Genomic DNA, 23,656 nt, shown 5'->3' with positions numbered 1-23,656 from the left:
CTGCCAAAAGCATTAACCAAAGACCAGAACAGTAATTCAAAGTTATTAAATTGCCTGAATGAAATTTTCTACTAGCCCTACTCATGAATTTCCACCTACCAAAGAGCACACTTAACCACTAAGTTACACAGCTGCACACACACACACAGTGCAGTCTGCAGTACAATTCTTCTTGTTTTACAATGCTTTCAGCAGAGATCTTTTTTTCTGAATTTTTCAAAACAAAGTAGCAACAGAAGGAACTGATCCATTCCTTAAATACCTAGGTAAAACAACAACAACAACAAAAAAGTGGAAACTGACAGAAGCCATATGCTTACCAAGAGTGCAAACAAAAAAAAAGTGCAAATAATAAAAAATCCCCTAATACTAATAATTTATTTTTAATTTTATCTTACTCTGAGGACATTGCATTTTCCATAGTCCTCTGACACTCTGTAACAGCCTAGAGGGAACAGACAGCCCTACAGGGAATTTCACAGACTCCGCCTGCAAGAACTTGTGCCTCACAAACCTCCCAGCCACTGCAGCAGAAGTCACCAGGAAAAGTAGCTTTTTATCATTTGGAGTTATTACTGCCAGCTTTTATGGATAAGCCTGGCAGATCACATCCTTCCCCACTTCCCTTCACTCTTCTGTCCTCCATCCTTGCTTTGAAGACTGCAATACTGGCATATCTCAGTGCTACTGCAACTTCAGGAAGCTGAACTCCTTCTTGCTTTCCTGTCTTCCCCCATATCCTTTCTGTATCTAAAATATAACCTTGGACCTTTGCATTCACTGGTTGATGTAGTACCCCGTCAGTTAAAAGGAGGATCTCTCTAAGGCAGTAACTCAGTGACAGAATGTTAACTATCTCCTGAAAAGCAGGTGCAATGGCAACCAGAAACTTGCAAGCCCCAAAACAAGCACAGAGAGTACCAGCCGTGGCAACTCAGCACCTGCAGAGGACGAGGTCAGTGACTTTCACCAGCAACACAGCGAGAACACAAAGATTTGCTTGCTTTGCTGCAAGCTGCCATGGCAAAGAGACACATACACGCTTCAGAAAGCCATCTAAATTCGCTTACATCTGTCATTGTCATTTTGGTCAGCAATGGCATCTTCCAGAGCAACAGACTTTGGCTTCTTTTCACTGTTTCCTTTCAAGTTTTCCCAATCTGCCTGGCTGAATCTGCAGACCTCTGAGTCTTTGGTAGCTGTTTGGCCTTCTCTCTCTTTCATCTCCAACTCTGAGAAGCGCATCATTGCACGCTAGAAAGAGAATTGATATAAAAAAAAAGTCTTGCAATAAAAACTACTTCATTTACCTTACCTTATATGAAAGCATTTCCAAAGAAAAATTGACTCAAAACCAGGGTTTCAGATAAACAGCTATGGGTAGGATTTTAAAACACCTGACTTGTAAAACAGTGTTCTAGCATCTTATAAGCAAATAGCCGCACAATTCTTTCATATATAAGTGTATATATATATATATACATATAAAAGATTATATATAAAAATGTATATTATATATAAAACAAAAACATTTCATTTTGGAGGTAAAAAGAGACAAAAACAAAAAGAAAAAAACAAAAGAAAATTTAAAAGAAAAAAAAAAACAACAATACAAAACCGTACAATGAATAAAAGACGACCATGGCCCACAAACTTCCCTTTGTGTATTTGGAAATGAAATTTAACTCAAAGGTTTATGTAAGAGTCTAGTAATAAAAATTTGAAGAACTGACCTCACAGTAAGCAGCAGGTAGACATAAAATACTGTCCTCTTGTAATCCTTCCATCTATGTAATTAAAATGGGCACTCAATGGATCATTTAGATAATTTCATCCATTTTTATAAGCATAAACCAATTCTTTTCTTAACAATGCAAAACAATTTGGCTTAACTCATCCCTTCATTAAAAGTAAAACACCCTGAGAATATTCCTACACAGTATCTGTCTATCATCCCTTAGCATCAACCTCTATACCACTCCTACTCTTCCCTAGGCGCTCACTTGGAACCAACGTTGCCTGAGACCCACTAATGCATGACTGCATCTCCTCACCATCCAATGGCACGTTTGGCATACTAATCAAAACTTCTGGGTACGCTGTGCTAGCTGGCTCTACAGGCTAGCTCGGAAATTACAGCCAGCGCCAAGGTAACATGCATGCCTGTCCGAGTCCCCTCGAAACTGCACAAACATCACATTAACGTGCATTAACATTTGTATCAATCTTAGTAAAAGCCCTTTAAAGATGGCTAGCCCATACGTACCTATAAGCCACACATACTATTCTTTACATTGCCTCACTCTCATTAATAAACTTACTTTGCTATTTAAAGACATTTATGGTGAGTAAACCCCAACAAAAAAATTTTCTGGTCTCCCCACCTGTGTTCGCTTCTCTCAACTTTAAAAACTCAACTGTGACTTGCAACAGAGAAATAACGACAAAAAGCGCGGCGGTTGTTGGACCGCGCGGACTCACCTGCAACGCCCGCTGCTCCCGGCTGAGCTGGCTGGAGTCGGCGTAGAGTTCAGTCGTCACACACTTGAATCGGTCACCTACATAACCAGCAGAGTTTGCAATCCTCTTGGCCAATTTAGACGGCTTGGGTTTCAGTATTTTGCCATCAGCAGACTCCGCGTCGTCAGCTCCGTCTTTGGTATAGGTCTGGTTGGCATCGATGCTTGGCGGCGCGGTCCCCATGCAGAATGGCTTCGCGTCCTCCTGCACCTTGCCAAAAGCCAGAGCTGGAGCATCGCTCTCGTGCACGCTTTCCAAGAAAACAGGAGAAGGCTGGACCACCACTCTCTCTTTAGGCTGGCTCACAGATAAATCTTCTTTCCTTAAGCCAAACACTGATGAACTCTGGGCTTGCTTGAAATTATAGGTTTCGTGAACATCATTATTTCTTCCAAACTCCTCTCTCATTACAATAAAATCTCTGTGCTGAGACGCCTGCTCTACCTTGTGCTTTGTAGGGTCATTACTCTGATTACTGCTTTCTGTAGCAAAGCTGGCTTTCGTTAAGTTTGCTTCGCTCTTAGCTTCTTGCTCATCTCGCAGAAGATCCGGGAAGAGGTGTTTGTCGCTTTTTGCAGAGTTTTTACTATGGCCAGAGTTCTGGTGCAATTTCACGCTCTTGTCACTGGGCATTTCGAAATGCATCTTCCCGCCACTCTCCAGGAGCTCTGGCAATCGGCCCCGCAGAGCCGGGTCCTCATACCGGACCCTCTCGTGAGACCGTGACCTCCGTTCTGTCTTCTCCTCCTTATTCATCTCCAAAGTTGAATGCTGCAACAGCATAGGGTGCACCATCCCCACTCCCAGTGCATCCTGGTAGGTCATGAACTCCCCCCTCCCGGCTGGCAGGCTGTAAGGGAGGCCAGGTTTGGGAGCCAGGTGGGTGGGGTAGAGGCTGCCGTTGGGCAGCAAGACAGGGTGAGGGTAGACATGTCCTTTCCCATGGAGGGTGAGAGGGCTGATGGCGATCCCCTCCGGCACTGGATATGGGAGGTAGCTCCTGGGGTAGGGCAGAGGCGGGGAGCGAAACGCCTCGTTGGGCGGCAGGAAGATGGGGCTGGAGGCCAGGGCAGTCTCGGTAGCCTTGAAGTTGGCCTCCTGACCACAGGACTTGGCCACCTTGCTGCTGTGTTTTGCAGGGGTGGCGACGGGCTGCCCGACATGCTGTATAACTGAGGCGGTGCTCTCTGCAGAGCTCCGGGCCGTCTTGGCGCAATCCACATTGGCATTGGGAGCTGGTGATGCCGACGCTGGCCGCCCCCCTGTTGACACCGTCCCCGAAACACTGCCAACCACTGCTTCCGTGCCACCCATCCTGGGGCAGGAGGAACTCCGCGGCTGTGGCATAACCCAGTCCAGTGCCTTGTTTTTTAGTTGGACATTCTTCCCAGCCTCCTCACTGGGGCTGGGACCAGGAACAATCCAGGAGGATGGCGCCGTGCTGATAATTTCGGGCCTGTAGATGGGGCAGCTGTTCCCAGGAGAAATGGTTTCTTTCTGAACGATGTCACTGCCTGGCAAGTGTGTCCCCCCTCCTGCCCTTCCATGCACCAGCACCGTTGGCATAATTTTCTTACCGTGGTCCGACTTGCCAGCGGTTTCTGCATCAACCACTTTCGCCGACAAGTCCAGCGGTTTGTCGGTCACGTCTTTGGTCGGAGTCTGCTTTTCCAGGAGTGGGGGAGACCTGCTGTCCTTCCGGTCATGGCCAGCTTTCCGTGCATGGGGGGCAGATGGCAGGGGTGCCTCCCCAGCATCACTGCCTTTGGGAAGCTTCCCATTGGAGAGGCGAGCAGGTGGGAATTCACTGCCGATGTTCACATAGGGCTTTGGGAGCGTAACAGCAGAGGAGGGAGAGGTGGTGATCCTGGGGAAATGTTTGTGGAAATCAGCATAGGCATCCCCGACCTGGGCAGGCAGGGGGAGGCGGGGAGATGGCCGGGGCGAGTGCGGCAGCAGGAGTGCGGGATCTGCTGGCAAGTTGGCGGGGGCTGGCTTGGCGGTGGGGACCCGGGGCTGCTTGCTGCTCTGGATGTGGGGGTAGGCGTGCGTGTCGACAGGGGTGCCTGGGCTCACACCCATCTTCCACGACAAGCTCTTATCCGGACAGTGCACCAAAGGCGGGATTGCCGGTGAAGCTGAAGCAGTCGAGAGCCTCATGGGCGACGCCAGCGACGAAGGGATGTGAGGGGCAACGTAGTGGGAGGGAGGCAGGTATAAAAAACGTTCACCGTTCGTACATACGGGTGAGTAAGCCAGGTGCTGCGGTAAGCTGTAGGTGGACTGCTGAGGTAGCAATGCCTTGTACATGTTCAACGAATACTTATTTGGTGAGTCAAGGAAAGGGTATATGGTGGGCGTTGCACCCTCCATGTAGGGGTTTACCCAGGGGAGCCTTAGGTAACTAGCACCATTGACACCAAGGGGACTCTGCCTGTCACCCGCAGCTCGGTCCATACCCAGTGTCTCCCCTGTCGGGACAGAGTTTTTTTGTATTCCAGGTGGTGTTTTGTATATGGCGCTGAAACCATTCGGGGCTTTTCCAGAGACAGCTGCACTTTCCACCGCTTCAGGGGGATTAGACTTAAACTGTATCTCTGGATTTCTTTCAGGAGTAAATCCCAGACTGGCTATCGAACCCGTAGCATCCCGTGATTTTTCTGAGCCAAGTCCACACAAGCTGGAATAGACAATGCTACTGGGGACTCTGAGTCCTTCTCGCATGAGCCCAGACCTGTCCATACTCAGAGCTGCAAGACTGTCGATGCGATGTGCTGTAGTTGCATCCACCTTTTCAGAACAAGAAGCACGTTACTTTCACATCTCACTAACACAACTGCCATTCAAGCTACAGATAGATCAGCATTTTGGACGAGAAATAGTAACAATGCAAACATGCCATTTGTTGTGAAAACGTACAGAGGCTGATTACACTGGAAAATGGGAGAACAGGAACCTACAGATCAATATGTATAGCACCACAAACATCAACACCAATCTCTCCAAATCCAAAATTCAAACAGCCAGGAACAAAGGTGTGAGGACTCAAGCAGACAGGAGTGGCCCAGAGACAATGCTCAGAGGCACTGCTCCTGTGCAACCACTGGCTCTTCAGTCCCAGCCTGCCCAGAGCAAGAGGATGTGGGCTGTGGCATGGAGACCAGAAAGAGAAGGATGGAGTTCCTCTCCTCCTCATCCTACAGGACCTCTCCCTCCACCGCAGCTCTGCTCTGGGGCTCACCACTGCCACATGATTCATGGGGCAAGGCATCTGAGGATGCAGCATGAAGAAGGTCTGCTGTCAAATTTCTTTCCCACCTGCTGCTCCCCATGTAGACTCAAAGAAAGGAAAACCTCATCAACTTTGCTGGAACATTGATGCTCTTAATGTTTACATGAACTATTTTTGTCACACATGCTGGTATTCCGCATGGCATTATTCATAACAGCAAAATTAAGAATCTGAAGTCATACAACAACACATATCACAAAGCATCAAGAGATTAACAAGATAAATAAACAAAGCCCCAGCTTCACTGTTTCACAGAAACAACATGAATGTGCCCAAGCCCACTAGGGCTGCAACAGGAAGGTGAGGTGTTTTAATCATTTCTCCAAATGGACCACATAATAACAGCCAGGGGTAGGAGTCATGGTGGGGAGGACAGGCATAGATTCATCTGCAGCATGAAGCTTGTAACTTCTTACCACACTGTGATTCAGGTGATTTTCCTCCCTCAACTCCAGTCTGCTTTTCGGTGCATCACCATCATTAACGGGAATTTTCCTATTGAAAAACAGAAGCTTACTATTTGAAAGCATCCTGTGCATCTCGGATCAGTGCAGTATCATATCACCTCCATATTTTGATTCCCCTAGAGAAGTCCCATGAGATAACATACTTATCCTTCTCTGTACGCATACATGCTGACTACTTTGAAAAGCAAGGACCATTTGAAAATAAGCATAAAGGGTTTTGACAGCAAGAACACACCGAGTACATCTCAGAGCAGCCTCTTCCAAAGCAAGCAGTTTTTGTCAAGGTCTTCTCTTTTGCTCTTTGCCCTTTCCATTTTCCAGGGGGAGAATATCCCATTTTAAGCATACTCTGCTCATCTACCATCCATAAACACTGCTGAGGATAAAATTAAAGCACACACGCTAATATCATATGAACATCAGCTCTTCCATGCTTAAGAGGGAGCTGCACATCTGTGCCATACCAGTGTTGCAGCTCTGGGACTTGTTATCACAGAAATCACCAATAAAGAATATACCTTAGTGCCAAATTTCAAATCCCAGGGATAAAAATCACTGACATGCAGCAGAAGGAAAGTTTCAGCATTACCCAAAAGAACTCCTTTCAATCGAAGTGCTTAAAGGCACATCATCACCATAAAGCAGAAATGTGATTTTAATCCATTTGTTTTTAAAAGATTCACCTTCCCTGCAAGTAGCACATACAGTTATTATCCCTGAACAACTGGGAGGGAAGTGGGGAGGAAGGGTGAGAAAGCTAAGTGAGATGCTTGGCTGTTTTCCTTCAGCTTATGTTTGCAAATAGTATTCCCTGCAAAGACCAAAAACTTCCACCAGCTTTTTGAAGGCTTTTCACACAACAGTGAGAACAGAGAATGAGAAGAGAGAAAAGCACTAAAACCACACAAAACTGGCACAGAGAACTGGAGGCGCATCTGCAGCTTCTGTCCAGGATCATTTTGCTTTTTAAAAAGCTGGGATTTAAGGGAAGGGGACACCTGCCATTGCCTGTGTCATCCCATCAAACACTGGAATTTTGATCATCAACTGAATTATATTCAGCAGGAAAAAAGGTGGGGAGGAGGAGAAATTCACTTGTGGGAGACAGACATTACTGATCCTATTTCACATGACAAGCTGCTGGTCCAAAGACAGTGAACACCAAATTGCAGGCACAAGCCCCTCTGCCACAGGGAATCACCACAAGAAAACATGCACTATTTGGTTTAATTCCCCTTCACAAATGCAAAATAATAAATTAATTGTTAAAGCACATCCAAAGGCTGCTTTGGGTGCATCCCCACTTCACTGACCCAGGTTGCCTGTTCCATAGTAAATCAGCATCTGCTCTACTGCTCTCAGGCACGTCTTGACTCTCTCCCTTTGCCCTCCCTCCAAGCTGGGCTGATCTCCATTCAGGGTGGCAGCTTTCTGCTCCAGTATTAGGGAAGTGAGCAAACTCCGAGACCTCGCTCTGCAGAATTACAGTGTGGTTTAACTTGCCAGAAGCTTAAATATTTACCTGTCTTCATTAATTCCACACATGCGGACCCTTTCATTGCTCATCCAGCTATGAACGTTGCCATACAGGGGAGTTGCAGAAAGCATGACGTCTTCTTAAAAGTCAACGCTTTTCTTCACGGTTTTATATTCTATTAAAAAAAGAAAAGAAGAAGAAAAAAGAAAAAAAAAAGTTGAGCAGATTTGTCTAGGAGGAAGTGCAAACATCACAGCGGAGCAGCAAGCCTCCCTCCGGGTAATTAATAATGAATGCAGGATTGGTGCGGGGAGTGAGCTGCCTACGTTAACCGCTAAGGGAGATACCCGGCAATAAAGGAGCAAATTGAGGGCATTTATAGGTCAGAGGAGATGGATCTTTTCCCCGGCGCACATCCAGAAAATTAAGAATCATTCCAGACTATTGACAAATAAAAGTTTCTCCACAGCATTTCATTTCCACAAGAAATGACTCAGCCGGCCAAGTACACACCAGTCCCCAAATCTTCACCTCACATAGACTGAACCAAGGAGGGAGACCCCGGGAGCCTGGAGGAACATTCAAACAACCCACAGGCACTCACAAAAGCCCTGCATTATCAACATAGAGGAGCAGGAGAGCATGGCAAGAACAACCACATACCGCGTGTATTAGCTACGCTGATTGCTGATAAGGCTTTTACACGAGGACTTAAAACTGAAGAGACACTGCTACAGAAGGCATCTAAATAAAACCCTCCCTTTTAGCGTCTGCACATGACTAACTTCGAGAAAGGGGTTAAAAATAGTAAGTGGGTTGGCGAGCTCCCCACCCCTTGATTTGATTAAGCGAGGAGCCCTGGTGGCTTCTGCATTGGAGCTGCTGTGCTGCTGCTGCTGCTGCAAGTGCTTTCAGTAATTCAATGATGCCTGCTCACTCCAGGGAAAGAAATCATTAGCGGGCTCACTGGAGAAGTATTAGCAGTCCAAGAGGATCGGCGCCATGTGCAGCCAGAGAGGCAGGTGAAAGGTAACCACATTTTCACGTCCAGTGGCAGAGAGGGAAAGGCTTTTCCTCCACCCTACCTTGCCTAATGCCACCTCCGCTCGCATTAAATTCTAGTTTGCTGCATGAGCGAAGTGTCAGGACAAGCTGCGTTTTATTAACAGGATTATCGCGGCGCATGATTTATTCCAGTGCAAGATTTTAATTGCTCTTCGGAGGTTGAGTCGTTTCTTTTGACTGAGCTTCAGCCTGCATCCTGCTGCTAAATGCTGGGTTAATAAGTAGGGGGAGCCTTTAATGCACAGGATATCCCTCAGCTCTTCCTCTCTCACAAAAATAGAAGCCTTTAAGCAGGAGGCATGATACTCCTTTTACACACACACAAGCCAGTAACGGGCGATTGACCACTGGGAGTTTAATGCCTAACGTCTCCCAAAGCATCCATGCTTCCCCAGCAAACTCATTTCCTTTGTCAGGCTACAAAATATGCAAATGATCACTTTGGCATTTAATAGGGAAGAAGCCCAGATTGGGCCTTTAACACAATACTTCACACACGTTCAGAGAGGTTTAAGAACTGAAACGGCAGGAAAGCCTTGTTCCCCAACACTTTTTTCTCCCCTCAGAGAGGCCTTTTGTGCAAAACTCCACGTCTGGAACAAATGTATATTAATGAAACGGCGCACTGACCCTCCTTTCTCCACAACGGTTAGCTTTTCCTAATGAAGTCCGCACAAATCGCCGCGAGGAAACAAAAATCCACGGAGGTTAGTTACCGCGCTATCATTCAAAAGGAGTTATTTCACTGGAAAGACGTTTTCTGGACAGATTTACTGGTTTCCAGATGCGCCGCTCGTAATGTTTTCAATAGAGGCAGCAGCAGCATGGAGAGAGTGATTTAGGGTTTTACGTAAGGTTAGCAGCCACCCCGCGCACTGCCTCATCTGTAAGGGACAGACACCAGCTCGGGGACGGCATGCAGTCCTGCTCTCCGTGCCCCGCTTCCCTTTGGGGCCACGGCTCCTCAGAGGGGCTGCCTGCGCCCGCCTGCTTCCCTCGGTGGAAATGTATCATTAAGATAAGGCGAGGTGCCTGAACTAGAGCCCATCAATCCCCTGACACGTGCAGATAGCGAAATGCTGAAGTTGCATGGGGCGAGTGAGAGCTTCCCCAGCCAAAAGCGAGTAATCTGGAGGCCCCATGTCCCACAGCCACCACCACCCGAGCAAGGGCAAAACCCACCAGGGTTGCAGGGACATGGTGGGATGTCCCAGGGCCACCAGGCAGGTCAGAGCCTGCGCCCCCGACGGCTGCCAGCCCCTTCCCCAAAGCCCCCCCCCCCCCCACTATGTGCCCCGGGGACGCGCGTGTGTGCAGTTATAATCATCGCCGCCCTGATGAACTTCTTGTGAACTGTTTAAAAGTGGAGGTCTGCTGAACGAGCAGCGGCGCCACTGCCAGCCATAATTTCATTGCAACAAGCAGCAGACTTTTAACTCTTCGCACACCCTGTCCCTCCCCCTCCTCTCCCTCCCCACAAGCAGCTGCCTGTCCGGGATACCGGCTCACAGAGGCTCGGCCAAACGCCGGCAGCGCCACAAGCGTTCTGCGCTGCGGGGACGGGGGGGACAGTGGAGGGGCGTGGGGGGCACCGCACCTATTTATATACTCAGCTTCCGCGGGGGTGGGCGCAGCCGGTCCCGTTATGCAACCCCGACGGCGGGCTGAGCGCCCCAGCGCACGGAGGAAACCGAGGACACGTCTCTCCCTCCCTCCTCCTGTCACCCGCCGGGCCGCCGTCAGCGCACCCCAGGGCGCCGCAGCCCCCCCGGCTGCCCCCGCTGCGCTGCGCGGCGGGGCGCGGAGCGGGGCTCGGCAGCCGGAGCGCGCACGGCATTTCCTCCGGGAGGTGTCTGGCCGATAAAGCCATTTGCGGCTAAATATAGACGGTGATGCACGGAGGAGGGAGGGAGGGAGGAAGGGAGGAAGAGAGGGAGGGAGGCGCTGGGTGGGGGGGGGCTGGGGGGGGTAGAAGAGAGTGAGACGCGCAACGCACACGCGGTTCCGCAGCGATGCCGCCGTGTGAAACCAGTTGTGAAAAGCGCCTGCAAGCACTAACCTGCCTCCCGGCGTGCCGAGCCGAGCCGAGCCGAGCCGTGCCGTGCCGTGCCGAGCCGCGCCGGGAACACCCACCCACCTCCCGCGCCCCGCCGGCCCCACGCCGCAGAGGCAGGCACAGGCACACACCGCACTGCTCGGGCAGCTGATTAAAAAGGGAAACGTTTGGGTCTCCCTCGCAACGTCAACAGACTTTTGGCAGCCATTGACGCCAGCAGCAGCAAAGTTTTGTTAACACGCTGCTGGCGTGGAAACGAGAAAAACCCGATGCCCGCGGGGAGGGGGAGAAGGAGGAAGAGGAAGACTCCACTTCTCCGTGCCTCCGGGGGAAAGCGGAGGAGATGGCAGCGCCACCCGGGACAGGGCAGCCTGCTCTTCCCCCTCCCTCTCCACCCCCATGACCCCGGGGTGCCTGCCGGCGAGTTTGCGAGGTGAAAGTCTCAGCGAGGGGCGTGGAGGGCCGGAGGGGGTAGGAGGGGGGGCACCTGGAGGAAGCCCGGCGGGGCCGGCGGCTGCAGCGAGCCAGGAAGCGGGTCGGGAGGAGAATTGCAGCGGCGCACGAGTTCCCTTTTGGCGCCTTTACTCTTTTCCACCTCCGAGCTCCGCCTGGCAGCCTGCCAGTTTCCACTGCACAAGCCACGGAGCCGGCAGCAGCAGCGGCAGCGCAGCGGCAGCCGGCGGGGAGGGCTACGCGGGGTTTAAAAAAACCTCCGCGAGAGCCGATGGCACCGACGGAGCGCCGGGAGCTTCGGCGAACAACCCAGCCTTTCGGATATTAAAAGCAATGCAATAAATTACCGGCCTCTGATCCCTCCCCCACATCAAACCCCCAGGCCCCCCTTCCCCCCGCCCCGTTGCTGCCCGGTTCCAGGCCACTGGAAGGATCATTTCTAGATTTGTGAAAATCCCTGAGAAAGAAGTGAAAAGCAATCGGGGACTCGTAGCGATCTACTTCGATTAGCCCTCAGCCCCGTTCATCTGGAGCTTGATTTAAAGGGCAGCGCTCGCACGGTATTTATAAGCTTAAATACGGGCTGATGCTTATGAATGTGTTTAGGTACCTCGTTTATCTTGTACCTCCGACTTATATATTTACGACTTATAGGAACAACGACCTGTGCCACGGCTAGAAAGGAGACTTCAGAGACACCGTATTGCTGCACCGTTTACAATGCGCCGTATAAAGCTCTGGCAGCAGCCAGCGATCTAATATTAGACAAGTGTTAAAAGAATAGGCTTGGCTGAGCTTTTTATATATATATGTATAAAAAAAATAAAATATACTGTGGGGTTTTTTTATGCAATCTCCACACGACATCACCGCTAGTGACACGTTTTGTAAACCAGAGGAGGAAGCTGGAGACTAAGTAGCCGCCGCACGGATCCGCGGATTAGAGAAGAAGTTTGACCTTTACCCGGGACGTGTGGCATTTCATTTAACCATAAAGCTAAGCACAATGCGCCAGCGAGATCGCTAAACCGATTTAAAATACATATCTGGAGTCATGCACGACAGTAGTGCATCTCGGTTTAGGCAGCGTGAAGGCAGCACGAGGGGGTCGGCGACTATTTTAAGGCTCTTGCCGCAGCCACCCCCCATCGTTCCCGTGTCCCCCGTGTTCCCCCCTCCCGCGGCTCCCACACCGTCACGTGTCGAACGGCGACCGGGACTTTCTGCCGTGTAAACACGGCGCGGCGGAGCCGACCGGGGGCACCGGGGCTGCCGAGCCAGCGCCAACGCCCGCACCAGCGCCAGCGAGGCATCCTCCCCGCCCGGGGCACCGCCGTCCCGGGCTGCCCGCCGCTCTGCGCCCGGCTCCGGCCCCACGGAGACACCCCCAGTGCAGCGGAGCTCCGGCAGGGTCGGCCCCCCCGGCACAGGCGGCCCGAGGGAGCGGCGGCCCCGCGCCCCCCCGCGCCGCCTGTCACGCCTTGGACCCTGCACAGACCGGCGCTGCGCCGTAGCGGCAGCGGCGCGTTCCCCTTTCCCATATGGTGCGAGGAGAATCATTGCATCGCTCTCAGCTGCCCGCGGCAGCCAAAAGGGGGGAGGAAAAAAAGTTTTCAATTAATGATAAGCCTAGGAACTAGGGAAGGGGGCGGGGGAGGAGGCCAATGAGGGAAAGTTAAAATGGCTGGCGATCCTTCAAATAACCCTGGCTGCCTTCCCCTGGAGCCCACACGGCACTGCCTGTCGCGGAGCCCCGGGGGAACACCCGGACGCCCAAGCACACGCTGCTCGAGGCCAAAGCTGCCTCGGGCGGCCAAGGCTGCCTCCGCACACAGCGATGCCCATACCTGAAGGTTACGGAACATTCGTATGGCGGGGGCACCCACGCCGTCTCCCCACTCCCCCCGGTTAAACCACATCATGGGGGTGCGATAGAAAGGCTGCAAAGGCTCCCACACACACATACACACAGAGGGGGGACGTGAGGCGGCTGGTACCCAACTTTGAGGCATCACCGCATGAAGGGTTTCCCAGAGATTCGCGGGAAACACCGAGCCCGTCCGCCGCAGTGGCAGCCCTGCTCCGCCGCTACGGCGCCCACCCCCGGGGTCCCCCGGCGCGGGCGATGCCTCTGTCCCCCAGGCGCACGCCGCGGTGGCCGGGCAGGACGCGCGCTCCGGGGGGGGCCGGGGGATTCCTGCCGCCGCTCCGGCCGTGCCGGGAAACAAGGATACTAGAGGAGGCGGTGGCGGAGAAGCGAGCCACAGACCGGCTCAGCCACAGCAACTCCCGGGCCCCCGCACAGACGGGGGCCTACGGGGAGAGCCCGGGCTCCCTTCCGAAGCCCACCCGCCGCGGCATGTCCCTACCCAGGCCGGCCGCGCCATTTTAGACACACGCACACACAAACACGCACACACACACACAGAGACACACACACACGTACATTCACACACACAGACACACAGACACACACAGAGACACAGACACACACAGACACACAGACACACACAGACACACAGACACACTCACACGCGCGCACACGCACACACACAGACGCGCGCGCGCGCCCGGGAGCGAGGTTTCCGCTGCCGCTGCCAGAGACAACAGGCAGCAGCCGAGCCCGGGCTGCGCAGGCGGAGCAGCGGCAGCAGTGGGAGAGAGGGACACACACGCAAGCACACACACACCCACGCACCGCGAGCCAGGCAGAAATGTGCATTTCAGGTAATTTAAGGCCGCATTCCCGGCGCAGGAAAGGAAAAGCGCAGGCCTGCGCCCCACCAGCCCATTGACCCACCGCGCACTCGGCATCCCGGGAACCCTTCATTGTTGCCTTTATTCCGTACGGCTTTTGCTTTCCAGGAGGGGGATAGAAAGGGGGAAAAAAAAAAAAGGGGGGGGGGGAGGAAGGGGAAAAAAAAGAAAAATCCCACCGAGACAGCCCCTTCCCCCCCCCTCGTCCCCCATTGTTCGTCCGCGGGAGGCTGAGAGAGCGCAGCGCCACGGGCTCGCTATTAGCCGGGCTCGGCGAGCACTCCCCCTGCCCCCAATAGCTCGGGAAACTTAGGAGGCAGGGTGGGGGGGGAACCCCCCCCCCATGAATACAAAAGTCCCAGCGCTCCTGCGAGAGTTGGGCGAAGGCCTGCGCTCACTTCCGCAACGTTATCCTTGCAGAAATACCGGAGCACGGCCCCCGTTTCCTTCCCCCAGCCCCCGCCGCACCCCCGGGGGGTGGAGTGATTAATGGGCCGTACGCCCTTGGTTTCCCTCCGGCCACTCCGGCACACCGCTCCCCGGCGCGGAGCCGCCGCGGCAGGCTGGGCGGGGGCGGCCCCCCCACACATCCGTCGGGGACGTTGGGAGATATTGATCACGGACGACTTCATTTTGCATAACTGCGGCTGACAGGGCCTGTGGTTCCCTCATTTACGGAGCAACAGCTTCGCGGGGCTGATGGATGGGGAGCGGCTCCCTCCGCTCCCCCAGCCCCCCACTCGGTTCCCCAGCGCCAGCCCCGCGCCTCATGCAGCAAATGGCCGCGCACAACAGGCAAATATTAAACTTAGGTGCCTCCGGCTCTCGTTTTACCTAGCGCAGCCAGCATGGAAGCCTCTCGCTACCCTCAGGGCTTTGTCTGCACAGCCACGCCAGGGCCAGGGCAGGGGCACGGGGACCTTCGGCGACTACATGGAAGAAAAAGTGCTTGGGAAGTTGGGGGGTTTCCCTTTTTTTTTTTTTTTTTTTTTTTTATTCCCTCCTCCTCCTCCCAACAACAAACAAATAAACAGCCTGGTTTCTGCTGAACAATGCATAAAAATTAGCCTCGCCCCAAAGTTTATGTCGGGTTTATGGCGCTAACGTTTCTCCTTAATGGGAAACGCTTTCCCGAGCACTTCTGGAAAGCGCTGGCGAGCCCTGAGTTACGAAAGCTGCATTACGAGCACCTCGACTAAACGTCTCTGCAACGTGTCCCGACCTCACATCCACCACCTTTCTCCACACCTTTAGAGGAAACGCCAGTCCAGGGTGGGCTCAGCCAGTGCCAAACACCCGACACGGCGTGCGGAAGACAGCGGGGGGCAAAAAAAAAAAAAAAAAGGAAACCAAACGACGTGAAAAAATACAAAAATTACAAAGGAAAAAAAAAAAAAAAAAGAAAAAGGAAATAAAAAGGACATAAAGTTGCCGGTAGCGGCGGTGCCCCAGCGCAGAGGCAGCGTGGAGGCCGCCACTGGCCCTGCCTTCCCATCCCGGCGCTCCGCACCGAAACAAAGCAGCGAATCAACTGCGATGCAGATGGGCGGCTATGAATTTTTTGCTGCTGCTTAGAGCTTTAATTACTCGTTCTTGATCCGTGGGACTACGACACGACACCGCCAAGGTTAAAATGCCCTGAACAGCTCTGAGCAGATGTGAACGAGTTGGCAGACGCGCAAATGAGGTCTGCCTCTAAGCATGATAACAAGTGACTAATACATTGCATATCGCTGAAAGAAAATTATTTTTCTCTAATTTGCATTAGCTTCTTTTTTTTTTTAACGCCGCCGACATTCCCTCCTCAGAGGCAGCAGCATAATCCTTAAAATATAGCTCCGTGACTTTAAAAGATTTGGAAGGAGGCAGCAATTGCCAGTGTTTTGGCTATGCAAGTGTTTTGGCTATGCAGGCTTGTTTATCTTTCCGCCTTTGCTCCAAGGCGAAACTAGTTTCGCAAGCAGTATTCTTGCAGAAAAATGGCACATGTCATATAAAACACCAGTTTATAGGAATTGATGCTAAAATTGTTGAATGACTACTGGTGTACTTTTGCCACTAATAGCACAGTGTAATCCATAAAGGACCAAGGGGACAGTCAAGGCCAAAAGAGAAAAAAAACATAATAGATTGACTGGAGAGAAATAGATAAAGACAACCCATCGACCAAAACGACTAAAAGGGGGGTGAGGGAGGAAATAAGCATCTCCCCTTCTTACCTGCTTTCCACCCCAGAGACGCCTCGTCAAAAAGACAATAGTACGAGAGGTCACTTACTATATAAAACACAGCGGTTCTCGTAGGTAGCGAAATTATGTCAAGTACAAATATAGGCTGGAACCCAGTTCTCCAAGTTTCCTCGACTTTCCAGAGGCTCTTCTGAAAGGGCCAGGAGATCACTCTGGGTACTGGAGCAAACTTCAAAAACAGACAGCATTTTATATCCTACGCTCAGAAGACAAACCCAGGGCCTTAGATGCCGAGGCTTTGAGCAGAAAATAGCCACTCGGGAAATTTATACACGAGGAGTTTTCACTGAAGATCTACTCCAGGGATCCCTGCACATCCAGGTTTATCAGGGGTCGTACGCTGCCATCTCAAGCGGCAACTTCTCTGCCAACACGTGTTTGTGAGGGAAACGTGCTGCCAGCTACCGCACCGTGCCGTGCCCCGGGCCGGCTGGGGCTCGCAGCCGGGCTGCCCTCTCCTGCCGCGGGGCAGCCGGGACACCTCGCCCGCCGCTCCCGCAAAGTCACCGGGGCCGGTGCAAACCTGCCGCCAGGAGGGATTTCCCAGCGCCTGGGCCGGGCACGGAGCCGGCCGCTCCTCCAGCTGCCTCCCTGCGCTTGTAAATCAAGCGGAGGCGGAAAGAGGGGCCGGGGGGAGGGGGCGGAACGCTTCTCCCCGGCCAGCGGCGTTTGCTTAAGCGTCGCGGCGGGCGGCAGAGGAGCGCGGCTGGACGCCCCGCTGCCGCCGCCGGGCCCGGGGAGCCCCGCCGGGCCCCGCAGCGCCGGGCGGTGCCTCCGGGAACGGCGGGGCGGCCCCGGGGCCACTCCGGCCGCAGCGAGAGCTTTTGTGTGCGAGTGCCAGCGAGGCGCGGGCTTTTCGCGCTCCAACAGCTGTCACATTATTTGCACTGGCTGTAAACAGGCTTCGCCTTCCCCCCCCCCACCAAACCCCCGCCCCCCTTGCCACAGAGTTAAATCCAGACTAACAATCCCCAGTTAGAGATCAAACCAACAACAGCAGCATTGTGTCTGCCTTCATTGCTTTACCATCAACTACTGCAGCTGGTTTACTCGAAACAAGGAACACCCTCTACCCACCTCCCCCGCCCCGGGGCCAGAAACGTGCTTGTTCCCGGAGGTTGGCCGGGCGGAGCCGCGGTGCTCGGGGGGTTCTGCGGGCCGGGCCGGAGCTGCGGGGCGCTGCTCCGCCAACCCGATGTCGGTGGGTGCCAAGCGCCTCGGGGCTCTTCCCCCACAGCACAGAGGGGTTTCCAGTCAGCACTCCCGCCCGACGAAACGCCTGCACAATCACAAGTTGAGCTCCGCTCTCGGTCTGGCTTTTGGGAAAGGCGAGGGGGAACCCCGCTGTAGCGGGGAAAGCCGCGCCTGCAGCTGCGCAGCGCCCCGCGGCACACGGCGAGCTCGCCCCCGCGGCGCGGCGCGCCTCCGAGCAGCTCTTCCCCGGGAAAGCCGGGCTTCCCCCGATCCCTGCCCGGCCGCCTCGCACTGGGCCGCCGCCGGCAGCGTCCGACCTGCTGTCACAGCGAACCTCCCGCCGCGGGGCCCCTCCGCCACCCCTGCCCGGGGCGGTGACCCCGCAACCCGCGGCGGCCCCGGCCCCTGCGCTCAGCCGGGCGGCAGAGACACGCTTCCACCTTCTCCTTTCCACCGTAAGGAGGAAAAACAAAACAAAACAAAAAAATAACAAGGAAACAAAAATGCCAGTAACCTAAAGCACGACTCCAGCTTCGTTCATGATACAACCACCTGGAAGCAAAGGAGTGCGCTGCACACTCTCAGAGGGCCTTTTGCTGGGCACAGCTGGAATTTGAGTGTAAATCCTCATAGCTCCTTCCCTGCCCTTACATATTTTTACATCAGCAGCAAAGTTGGAGGAGACGTGGAATTTACTTTACAGAAGCATGGGGAAAATAAATCTGTTTGAGGAAACCTTTCCTTGCCATTCTGACTCCTGGCATTACCCAAACTGCGCATCTCTTAAGGGAAAACCGAGACATGGCAACTTTCTCTGAAATTTGTGTCCCACACAAACTCTTTAAGAGGCCACAGGAGCTGGAATAACACCTTCCGTGTACCTATATGCAGCTTGGGAGACGGCACCAGCAAGGAAAAATAGCTGACTTTATTGGAAGCATGTGCTCCATCCTGGCCTAACTCCTGCCAAAGGGCAGTACTACCCCGGCAGGTATGGTGCTTCACACTAATGTGGTAAGTCTCCAATCGACTTCCGAATCAGATTCACCACCCAAAGATACCAGTACATATTCACAGGTCAGTATCATCGACTATTCGTTGCCTATACGTAGCTAGAAATCTGCTGGCCTGGTAAAAACCACTGCTAACAGAACAATGTCAGCAAAGGCTGCAACACAGTCTTGTGAGAGACAGGCGATTCGTGCCTACTGAGGCTCTTTCAGCACAAAGGCTTTTAGAGGAAGAAGAGAGAGAAGGGGGGAAAGAAGGAGGGAGGGCTCTCGTGTTTCAGGGCTGCTGTCCCCTGGGAACCAAGAACCAAGTGTAGCTTCAATCAAATGCTGACTTCTCCTCTGGGAGCTCAGTAGGAAACCTGATCTCACTAGCTCATGCCTGCCTCCATCCATATAGGCTGGGTTTTCTTTCATACCAGCAATTTGTATAAAGAGGGGAGCCAATATAGTTTATTGCAAACGAGATCTCGCAGTAATGGATCTAGAGAGATACTTCTGTAGCTAAAATAAGACAACCTTCAGCCACCTGCTCAGGGCAGGCCGCGCCACAGCCGCCTCCAGCTCCGCACACACGGCTCCGCTGTGGGCGCTCCTGGCACTGCAGGGCACAGCCTCCCACGCATCTCCTCGAGCCCTGCATCCTCCCAGCTGGCAGCAGCCACCCTGGGTTGGGGTTTTGTGCAATGCCAGGTTACACTTCCATTAAAACGTTTACCCTGGGAGATCACTTCCTGCTTGCAAAAGTACAGTTCCAGCTTCTCCTGCTGCTCCCAGCTTTAGCCAGAGGTATTTCTCTCCTCGCCCAACACAGCCTGGAGACCCCGTGAAGCATCCACCCCTGCCCACTGGTCTTGGGCTGCCCTGGCACGGCAAAGGACAGCTCAGCATGGCACAGCACAGGAGGTCTGCAGGGGAAGGCAAGCGAGTCCTCACTCAGAGCTCCGCATAACTTCACACCGGGCTGCTTAATTCTGCACGGGGCTTTGCTAATCCACTTTGTGCTTGACTACTGAAACAGGAGGAAAGGAAAACACTGCACGTGGGAGCACGACCAGGCCAGAGCAAGGTGAGCCTGGGGGACTGCAGCCTGTGGGAAGGGCTCTCCTCAACACCCAGCTCAGCCTCCTACTGCTGTGGGCAAGTCAGAGGAGCTTAAAGCACAACCCAGCACACCAGGGCGTGGGAGCAAAGGGGATTGCCCGAGGATCAGAGATCCTTGTAGGATCTCTCCATAGCCAGGAGCTTTCACATGGAGAAAGTTTGGCTCAGAGAGAGAATTTACACTTAGAAAGAGGAGCTCGGCCCATCCCTTCTTGTGCCATTAACAAGTTCTCTGTGAATTTCAAGGAGAGCTGAGAATACGCCCCTCCAGCTTTGATTTCACTTCTCTGTCCCTACCTGTCACCATACACAAATGCCATACTCAAACCATGACTAAATCAGCCCCACAAAGCTCTCTCTCTCACCTCTCCAGAAGACTCCCAGATGCAACACCACCCCACCCCAGGGGAACACAGAGGAAACACCGCGGTGGGTGAGGGACAGGCAGCCCCACAGCACCTGTTCACACAGGGACAAGGACACTCATCACGCTGCCCCAAGCATGGAGTCTGCTCTCTATTCAAGTACAGGCGTACTTCTCTCTGCTATCAACTGTGCCAAGTGCCAGCCAATACTCCCGTGAATGTGGAATTCTCACTTTTATAACTGAGGATACAGGCCTGAGTGTTTTGTAATATGCAAAAACTGAAAGGCATACAAGGCCCCCGGGTGAGGTACTGGGGTAAGACCAAGAGCTACACCAGCTGAAAACGAAAAGCAAACCATGCTCTGAGAAAGAATTAGCTGGCAGACTGCAACCCATCGTGGGCTGTCTAGAGGTGCACGGGGAAGGAGCTCACCACAGCACCAAGCCACTGCAGCTCCTGGATGTGGGAGATTACTCCAAGGGCAGCAGGAGCCGTGGAAAGGAGAGCACCAAGGCTGGGAGCACTCTTGGCCCTCCTGGCTGAGGAGCAGGCAGAGGAAGCACAATGACAGGCTTTCCTGATGCAGGCTCGGCCATGGAGCACAGCCCCGAGCCTCCCCTTTCCCCTGTGCTCTACTGAACACACTTAGCTCTTTATATGAGCTGTTCCCAGTGTGGCTGGTGGATTCTGTGCTTTCTACTTTAATTGTCTTATCCAAATAAAGCTTTGTTTTCCTTAGCACGACAATCCCAACATTCAGACCGAGATTTTCATTGGACAGAGGAGATATTTTATTCTCTGATTGTTTAGGGAGTCAGGGCTTACATGGAACAGCCCCGGCTTGTGTGCCTCCACTCACAATGGGTGCTTTGCAGCCCCTTGTCCCATCATGTACATTCATTTTAGAGTTATCAGGAGGAAAATCATGGTTCTCTCAATTTCATAGCTTTCCAAGTCTACCCTAGACTTTAACAAGTCTTTTAGTTTGCACCTAGACAATAAATTTAGTTTAATTTAGCTTCCGGTCTTTAATTTTAGCAGGTCTTCTTTTTGCATGCAAATCAATATGGCAATTACCATCTAAAAGCTCACCCAGCCCTAGGTCAATGTAAATTGATCATTGTCCGCCTTCTACAAAATAACACCGGGAGTCTGTGGTGCATAATGAGATTATACTGGAAACTGTCTTTCAGATCACAAATTATATTTCATGCTGTCAGGATCTTCTCCAAGTGGACTTCCCTGCATGTCTAATCACATGGCACTGAATCTATCAGCTCATGAGGTAGTTTTGGGGTGCAAAGAGTGAAGGAAGTGTCCCAAATAATTCAGACAACAGTTTTGGAAAACAGGCAGGCAGATACAGAGGGATGCTCTCACTCGCTAACTTTTCCAGCAATGAAAGAGAGGAGGGGAAAAAAACCCTCCCCTCAGCCAAGAACTGCTGTCCAGCAAGCAAGGAAGAATGAATTCCCTTCTGGAAAGCAGCAGAACTTTCCTAAAGCCACATTTGCAAGAAGTTCCTGGCCTCCTCCTTTCCATCCCCACCTCATCTGCTCGGCCATTCAAAGGAGCACCGGCATCCTGCTCCGGAGAAACCCGACGAAGGATGCACTCTCCTGGCAGAGACCTCCCTGCCCGCCGCAGCCCAGGGACCTGAGCAGGTCAGGTCGGAGGGAAAGGTCGCTCCGGAGCAGCGACTGCTGTAAGCCGGTTCCCTGAAAGGCCAGAGGATTAACGGGATCTGCTCACAGCCAGGGGAACTCCCCCTGCCTGCAGCCCGGGCCTCCGCGTTCCCTCCGGCACGCACACGCGATGCAGCCAGCGAGCGCTGCTCGGCGTACTTGGAAGGGGTAAGCCCGGCTCTCCGTGCCACTATTCAGGTTACTGCAAAACCAAGAAAGAGGGGAGCAGGCCCGCTCTGGCCATCAATTATTTCTTAAGCAACACCAGCCTAAGGAGGAAGTATTAAACTTGGCTTCATGCTCCTTTAAGTCCACACTAAAATGTGATGTATTGCAGTGTTCGGGGGAAAGACAGCGCATCGCACATCACCTGTGCAACCCAACTGTGCCGCAGGGTCCCAGCAAGAGCACGGACCTCTGTCAAGACATGCAGAAATCGGAGATCACTTGTCCTCCACACTAAGCACCAATTTACTCCAAGCCATATTTAGTCTGAGGGCAATGTGGCTGCTTAGCCACGACCTGAACTGCAGCAGGCCTTTTGCCTGTCTTTGCAGGGGCCACTCATCGGTCAAAGCTGAGAGATCTTGTAAAAGACAGCCATACATTGCCAAAACTACTTCGGTATGTGCAGCACTCATTATTTTAGGCCGTGGTGACCTACCACGGGTAGACCGTGGGTCCATTTTCTCCACAAACAGAGACATGAAAACATGTCAACAACTTTGTGCACTCTCGCAGCTGCACAGATCCAGAAAGTTTGCTTGCATGGACTGTACAGGCGCCCCTGCAGCTCAGTCACTGTTAGGGGACCTTGGCTTCCTCATCAGTCTTCAGAAAAGTGTATTATCATGGGATGAAGGAAGAGGAGGAAAGAGGGATGACCATTTTGAACTGCCTGAGAAGCTGCAGCTCTTGGCACATTCTGGTAAAGGCAAATACAGTGTGTGACACGGAGCCTGGATTGTCCACCAGCACAGGAATAAAGCCAAGGCACCAGTATTGTTTCAAGACCCAGTCCATATTTGGGCATTCAGCTCACACATCCCAAGTATTGCTTTAAATATTAGAGACATTCACCAATGTGGTTCATAATGCACTCAAATGGGAGAAGTCATTTCTGTTCGCTCTCAGATTACTGGCTTGGTCTTGAGGGTGGGGGGGTTTTGAGGGGGGAGAAGAGAGGGAAACCCTGCTGAGTCTGTTTGCACTGGTCTCTATTAGATATGCAACAAATCTGCCATTTCCGGCGCTGCTTCTATCTAATTAGAGATGTATTTAGATGTGACGTGTAAATAAGCGCTGAGCTGCCTGCTGCCCTGGCTGCGTGGACTGCTCGGGAGCATTTCCAATAAGGCTGTAGCGCCCGGAACCAGGGCTCAGACAAAGAGGGATGGGAATGGTCTGCGCTGCGGGCGAATCCAACAAAACCAGCTTTTATCTATGGCTCTAAAGCCTTAACTGCTTTTAATCTGTACCGCCCAGGCTTGCACGCCAGGATCGCATCTCATCCACTGAGGACGTCTCAAGCACAAAAGGAAGCACACACACACACGGAGGAGCTGCAAACAACCCCGACCCACCCGAGCTGCAACACAGACCCCGCTCTCCACCTGCCCTTGTGTTCCACGAGGTGTGTTTGCTCCCGTGGGCTTCCAAACACCCCGAGGCAGGTACGCCGGGCTCCTGCCTGCACAGACACGAGCCGAGGGCTGCCCCACGCTGTGAGCACAGATGTGGCCCCGTGGGGCGAAGGGCGCCGAGCTGCTGGGGGAGAAGTTGAGGGAACCTGAAGGCAGCCACGGAAACTCGCTCCCCGCCAGGGGCCGGGAACCTCCACCTCGGGATTTCCACTGCGGCCCGCGGGAACAGGAGGGGCACGGCAGGGCCGCGAGGGGCAGAGAGCCCCGGGGACGCCCCCGAGCCCGAGGGGCCGCGGCGCCTGCCCCGGCCCTGTGG

The 23,656-nt window shown here is 52.9% G+C and overlaps 1 protein-coding gene across 12 annotated transcripts in view; it reads right to left on the bottom strand.

The window, feature by feature from the left end:
• Positions 1 to 23,656, bottom strand: part of BCOR (BCL6 corepressor) — an 82,398-nt gene that overhangs the window by 31,469 nt on the left and 27,273 nt on the right. For 6 of the 12 annotated variants that reach the window (XM_068179744.1, XM_068179742.1, XM_068179741.1 and 3 more), the window contains 5 exons: positions 7,802 to 7,931; positions 6,229 to 6,307; positions 2,482 to 5,310; positions 1,734 to 1,787; positions 1,071 to 1,254 (listed from right to left, as the gene is read on the bottom strand). In XM_068179744.1, coding sequence (XP_068035845.1) covers positions 1,071 to 1,254; positions 1,734 to 1,787; positions 2,482 to 5,310; positions 6,229 to 6,307; positions 7,802 to 7,887 — 3,232 coding nt within the window. In that variant the 5' untranslated portion in view covers positions 7,888 to 7,931. Of the gene's footprint in view, positions 1 to 1,070; positions 1,255 to 1,733; positions 1,788 to 2,481; positions 5,311 to 6,228; positions 6,308 to 7,801; positions 7,932 to 8,419; positions 9,718 to 16,306; positions 16,802 to 23,656 lie in introns of those variants that run through there. The other 6 variants (XM_068179747.1, XM_068179750.1, XM_068179752.1 and 3 more) reach the window with 4 other exon arrangements.

The sequence above is a fragment of the Anomalospiza imberbis genome, chromosome 2 (assembly GCF_031753505.1).
Source record: "Anomalospiza imberbis isolate Cuckoo-Finch-1a 21T00152 chromosome 2, ASM3175350v1, whole genome shotgun sequence".
Classification (NCBI taxonomy): domain Eukaryota; kingdom Metazoa; phylum Chordata; class Aves; order Passeriformes; family Viduidae; genus Anomalospiza; species Anomalospiza imberbis.
Note: the sequence above shows the minus strand (reverse complement) of the source record. Positions and strands in the feature narration are given on the sequence as shown.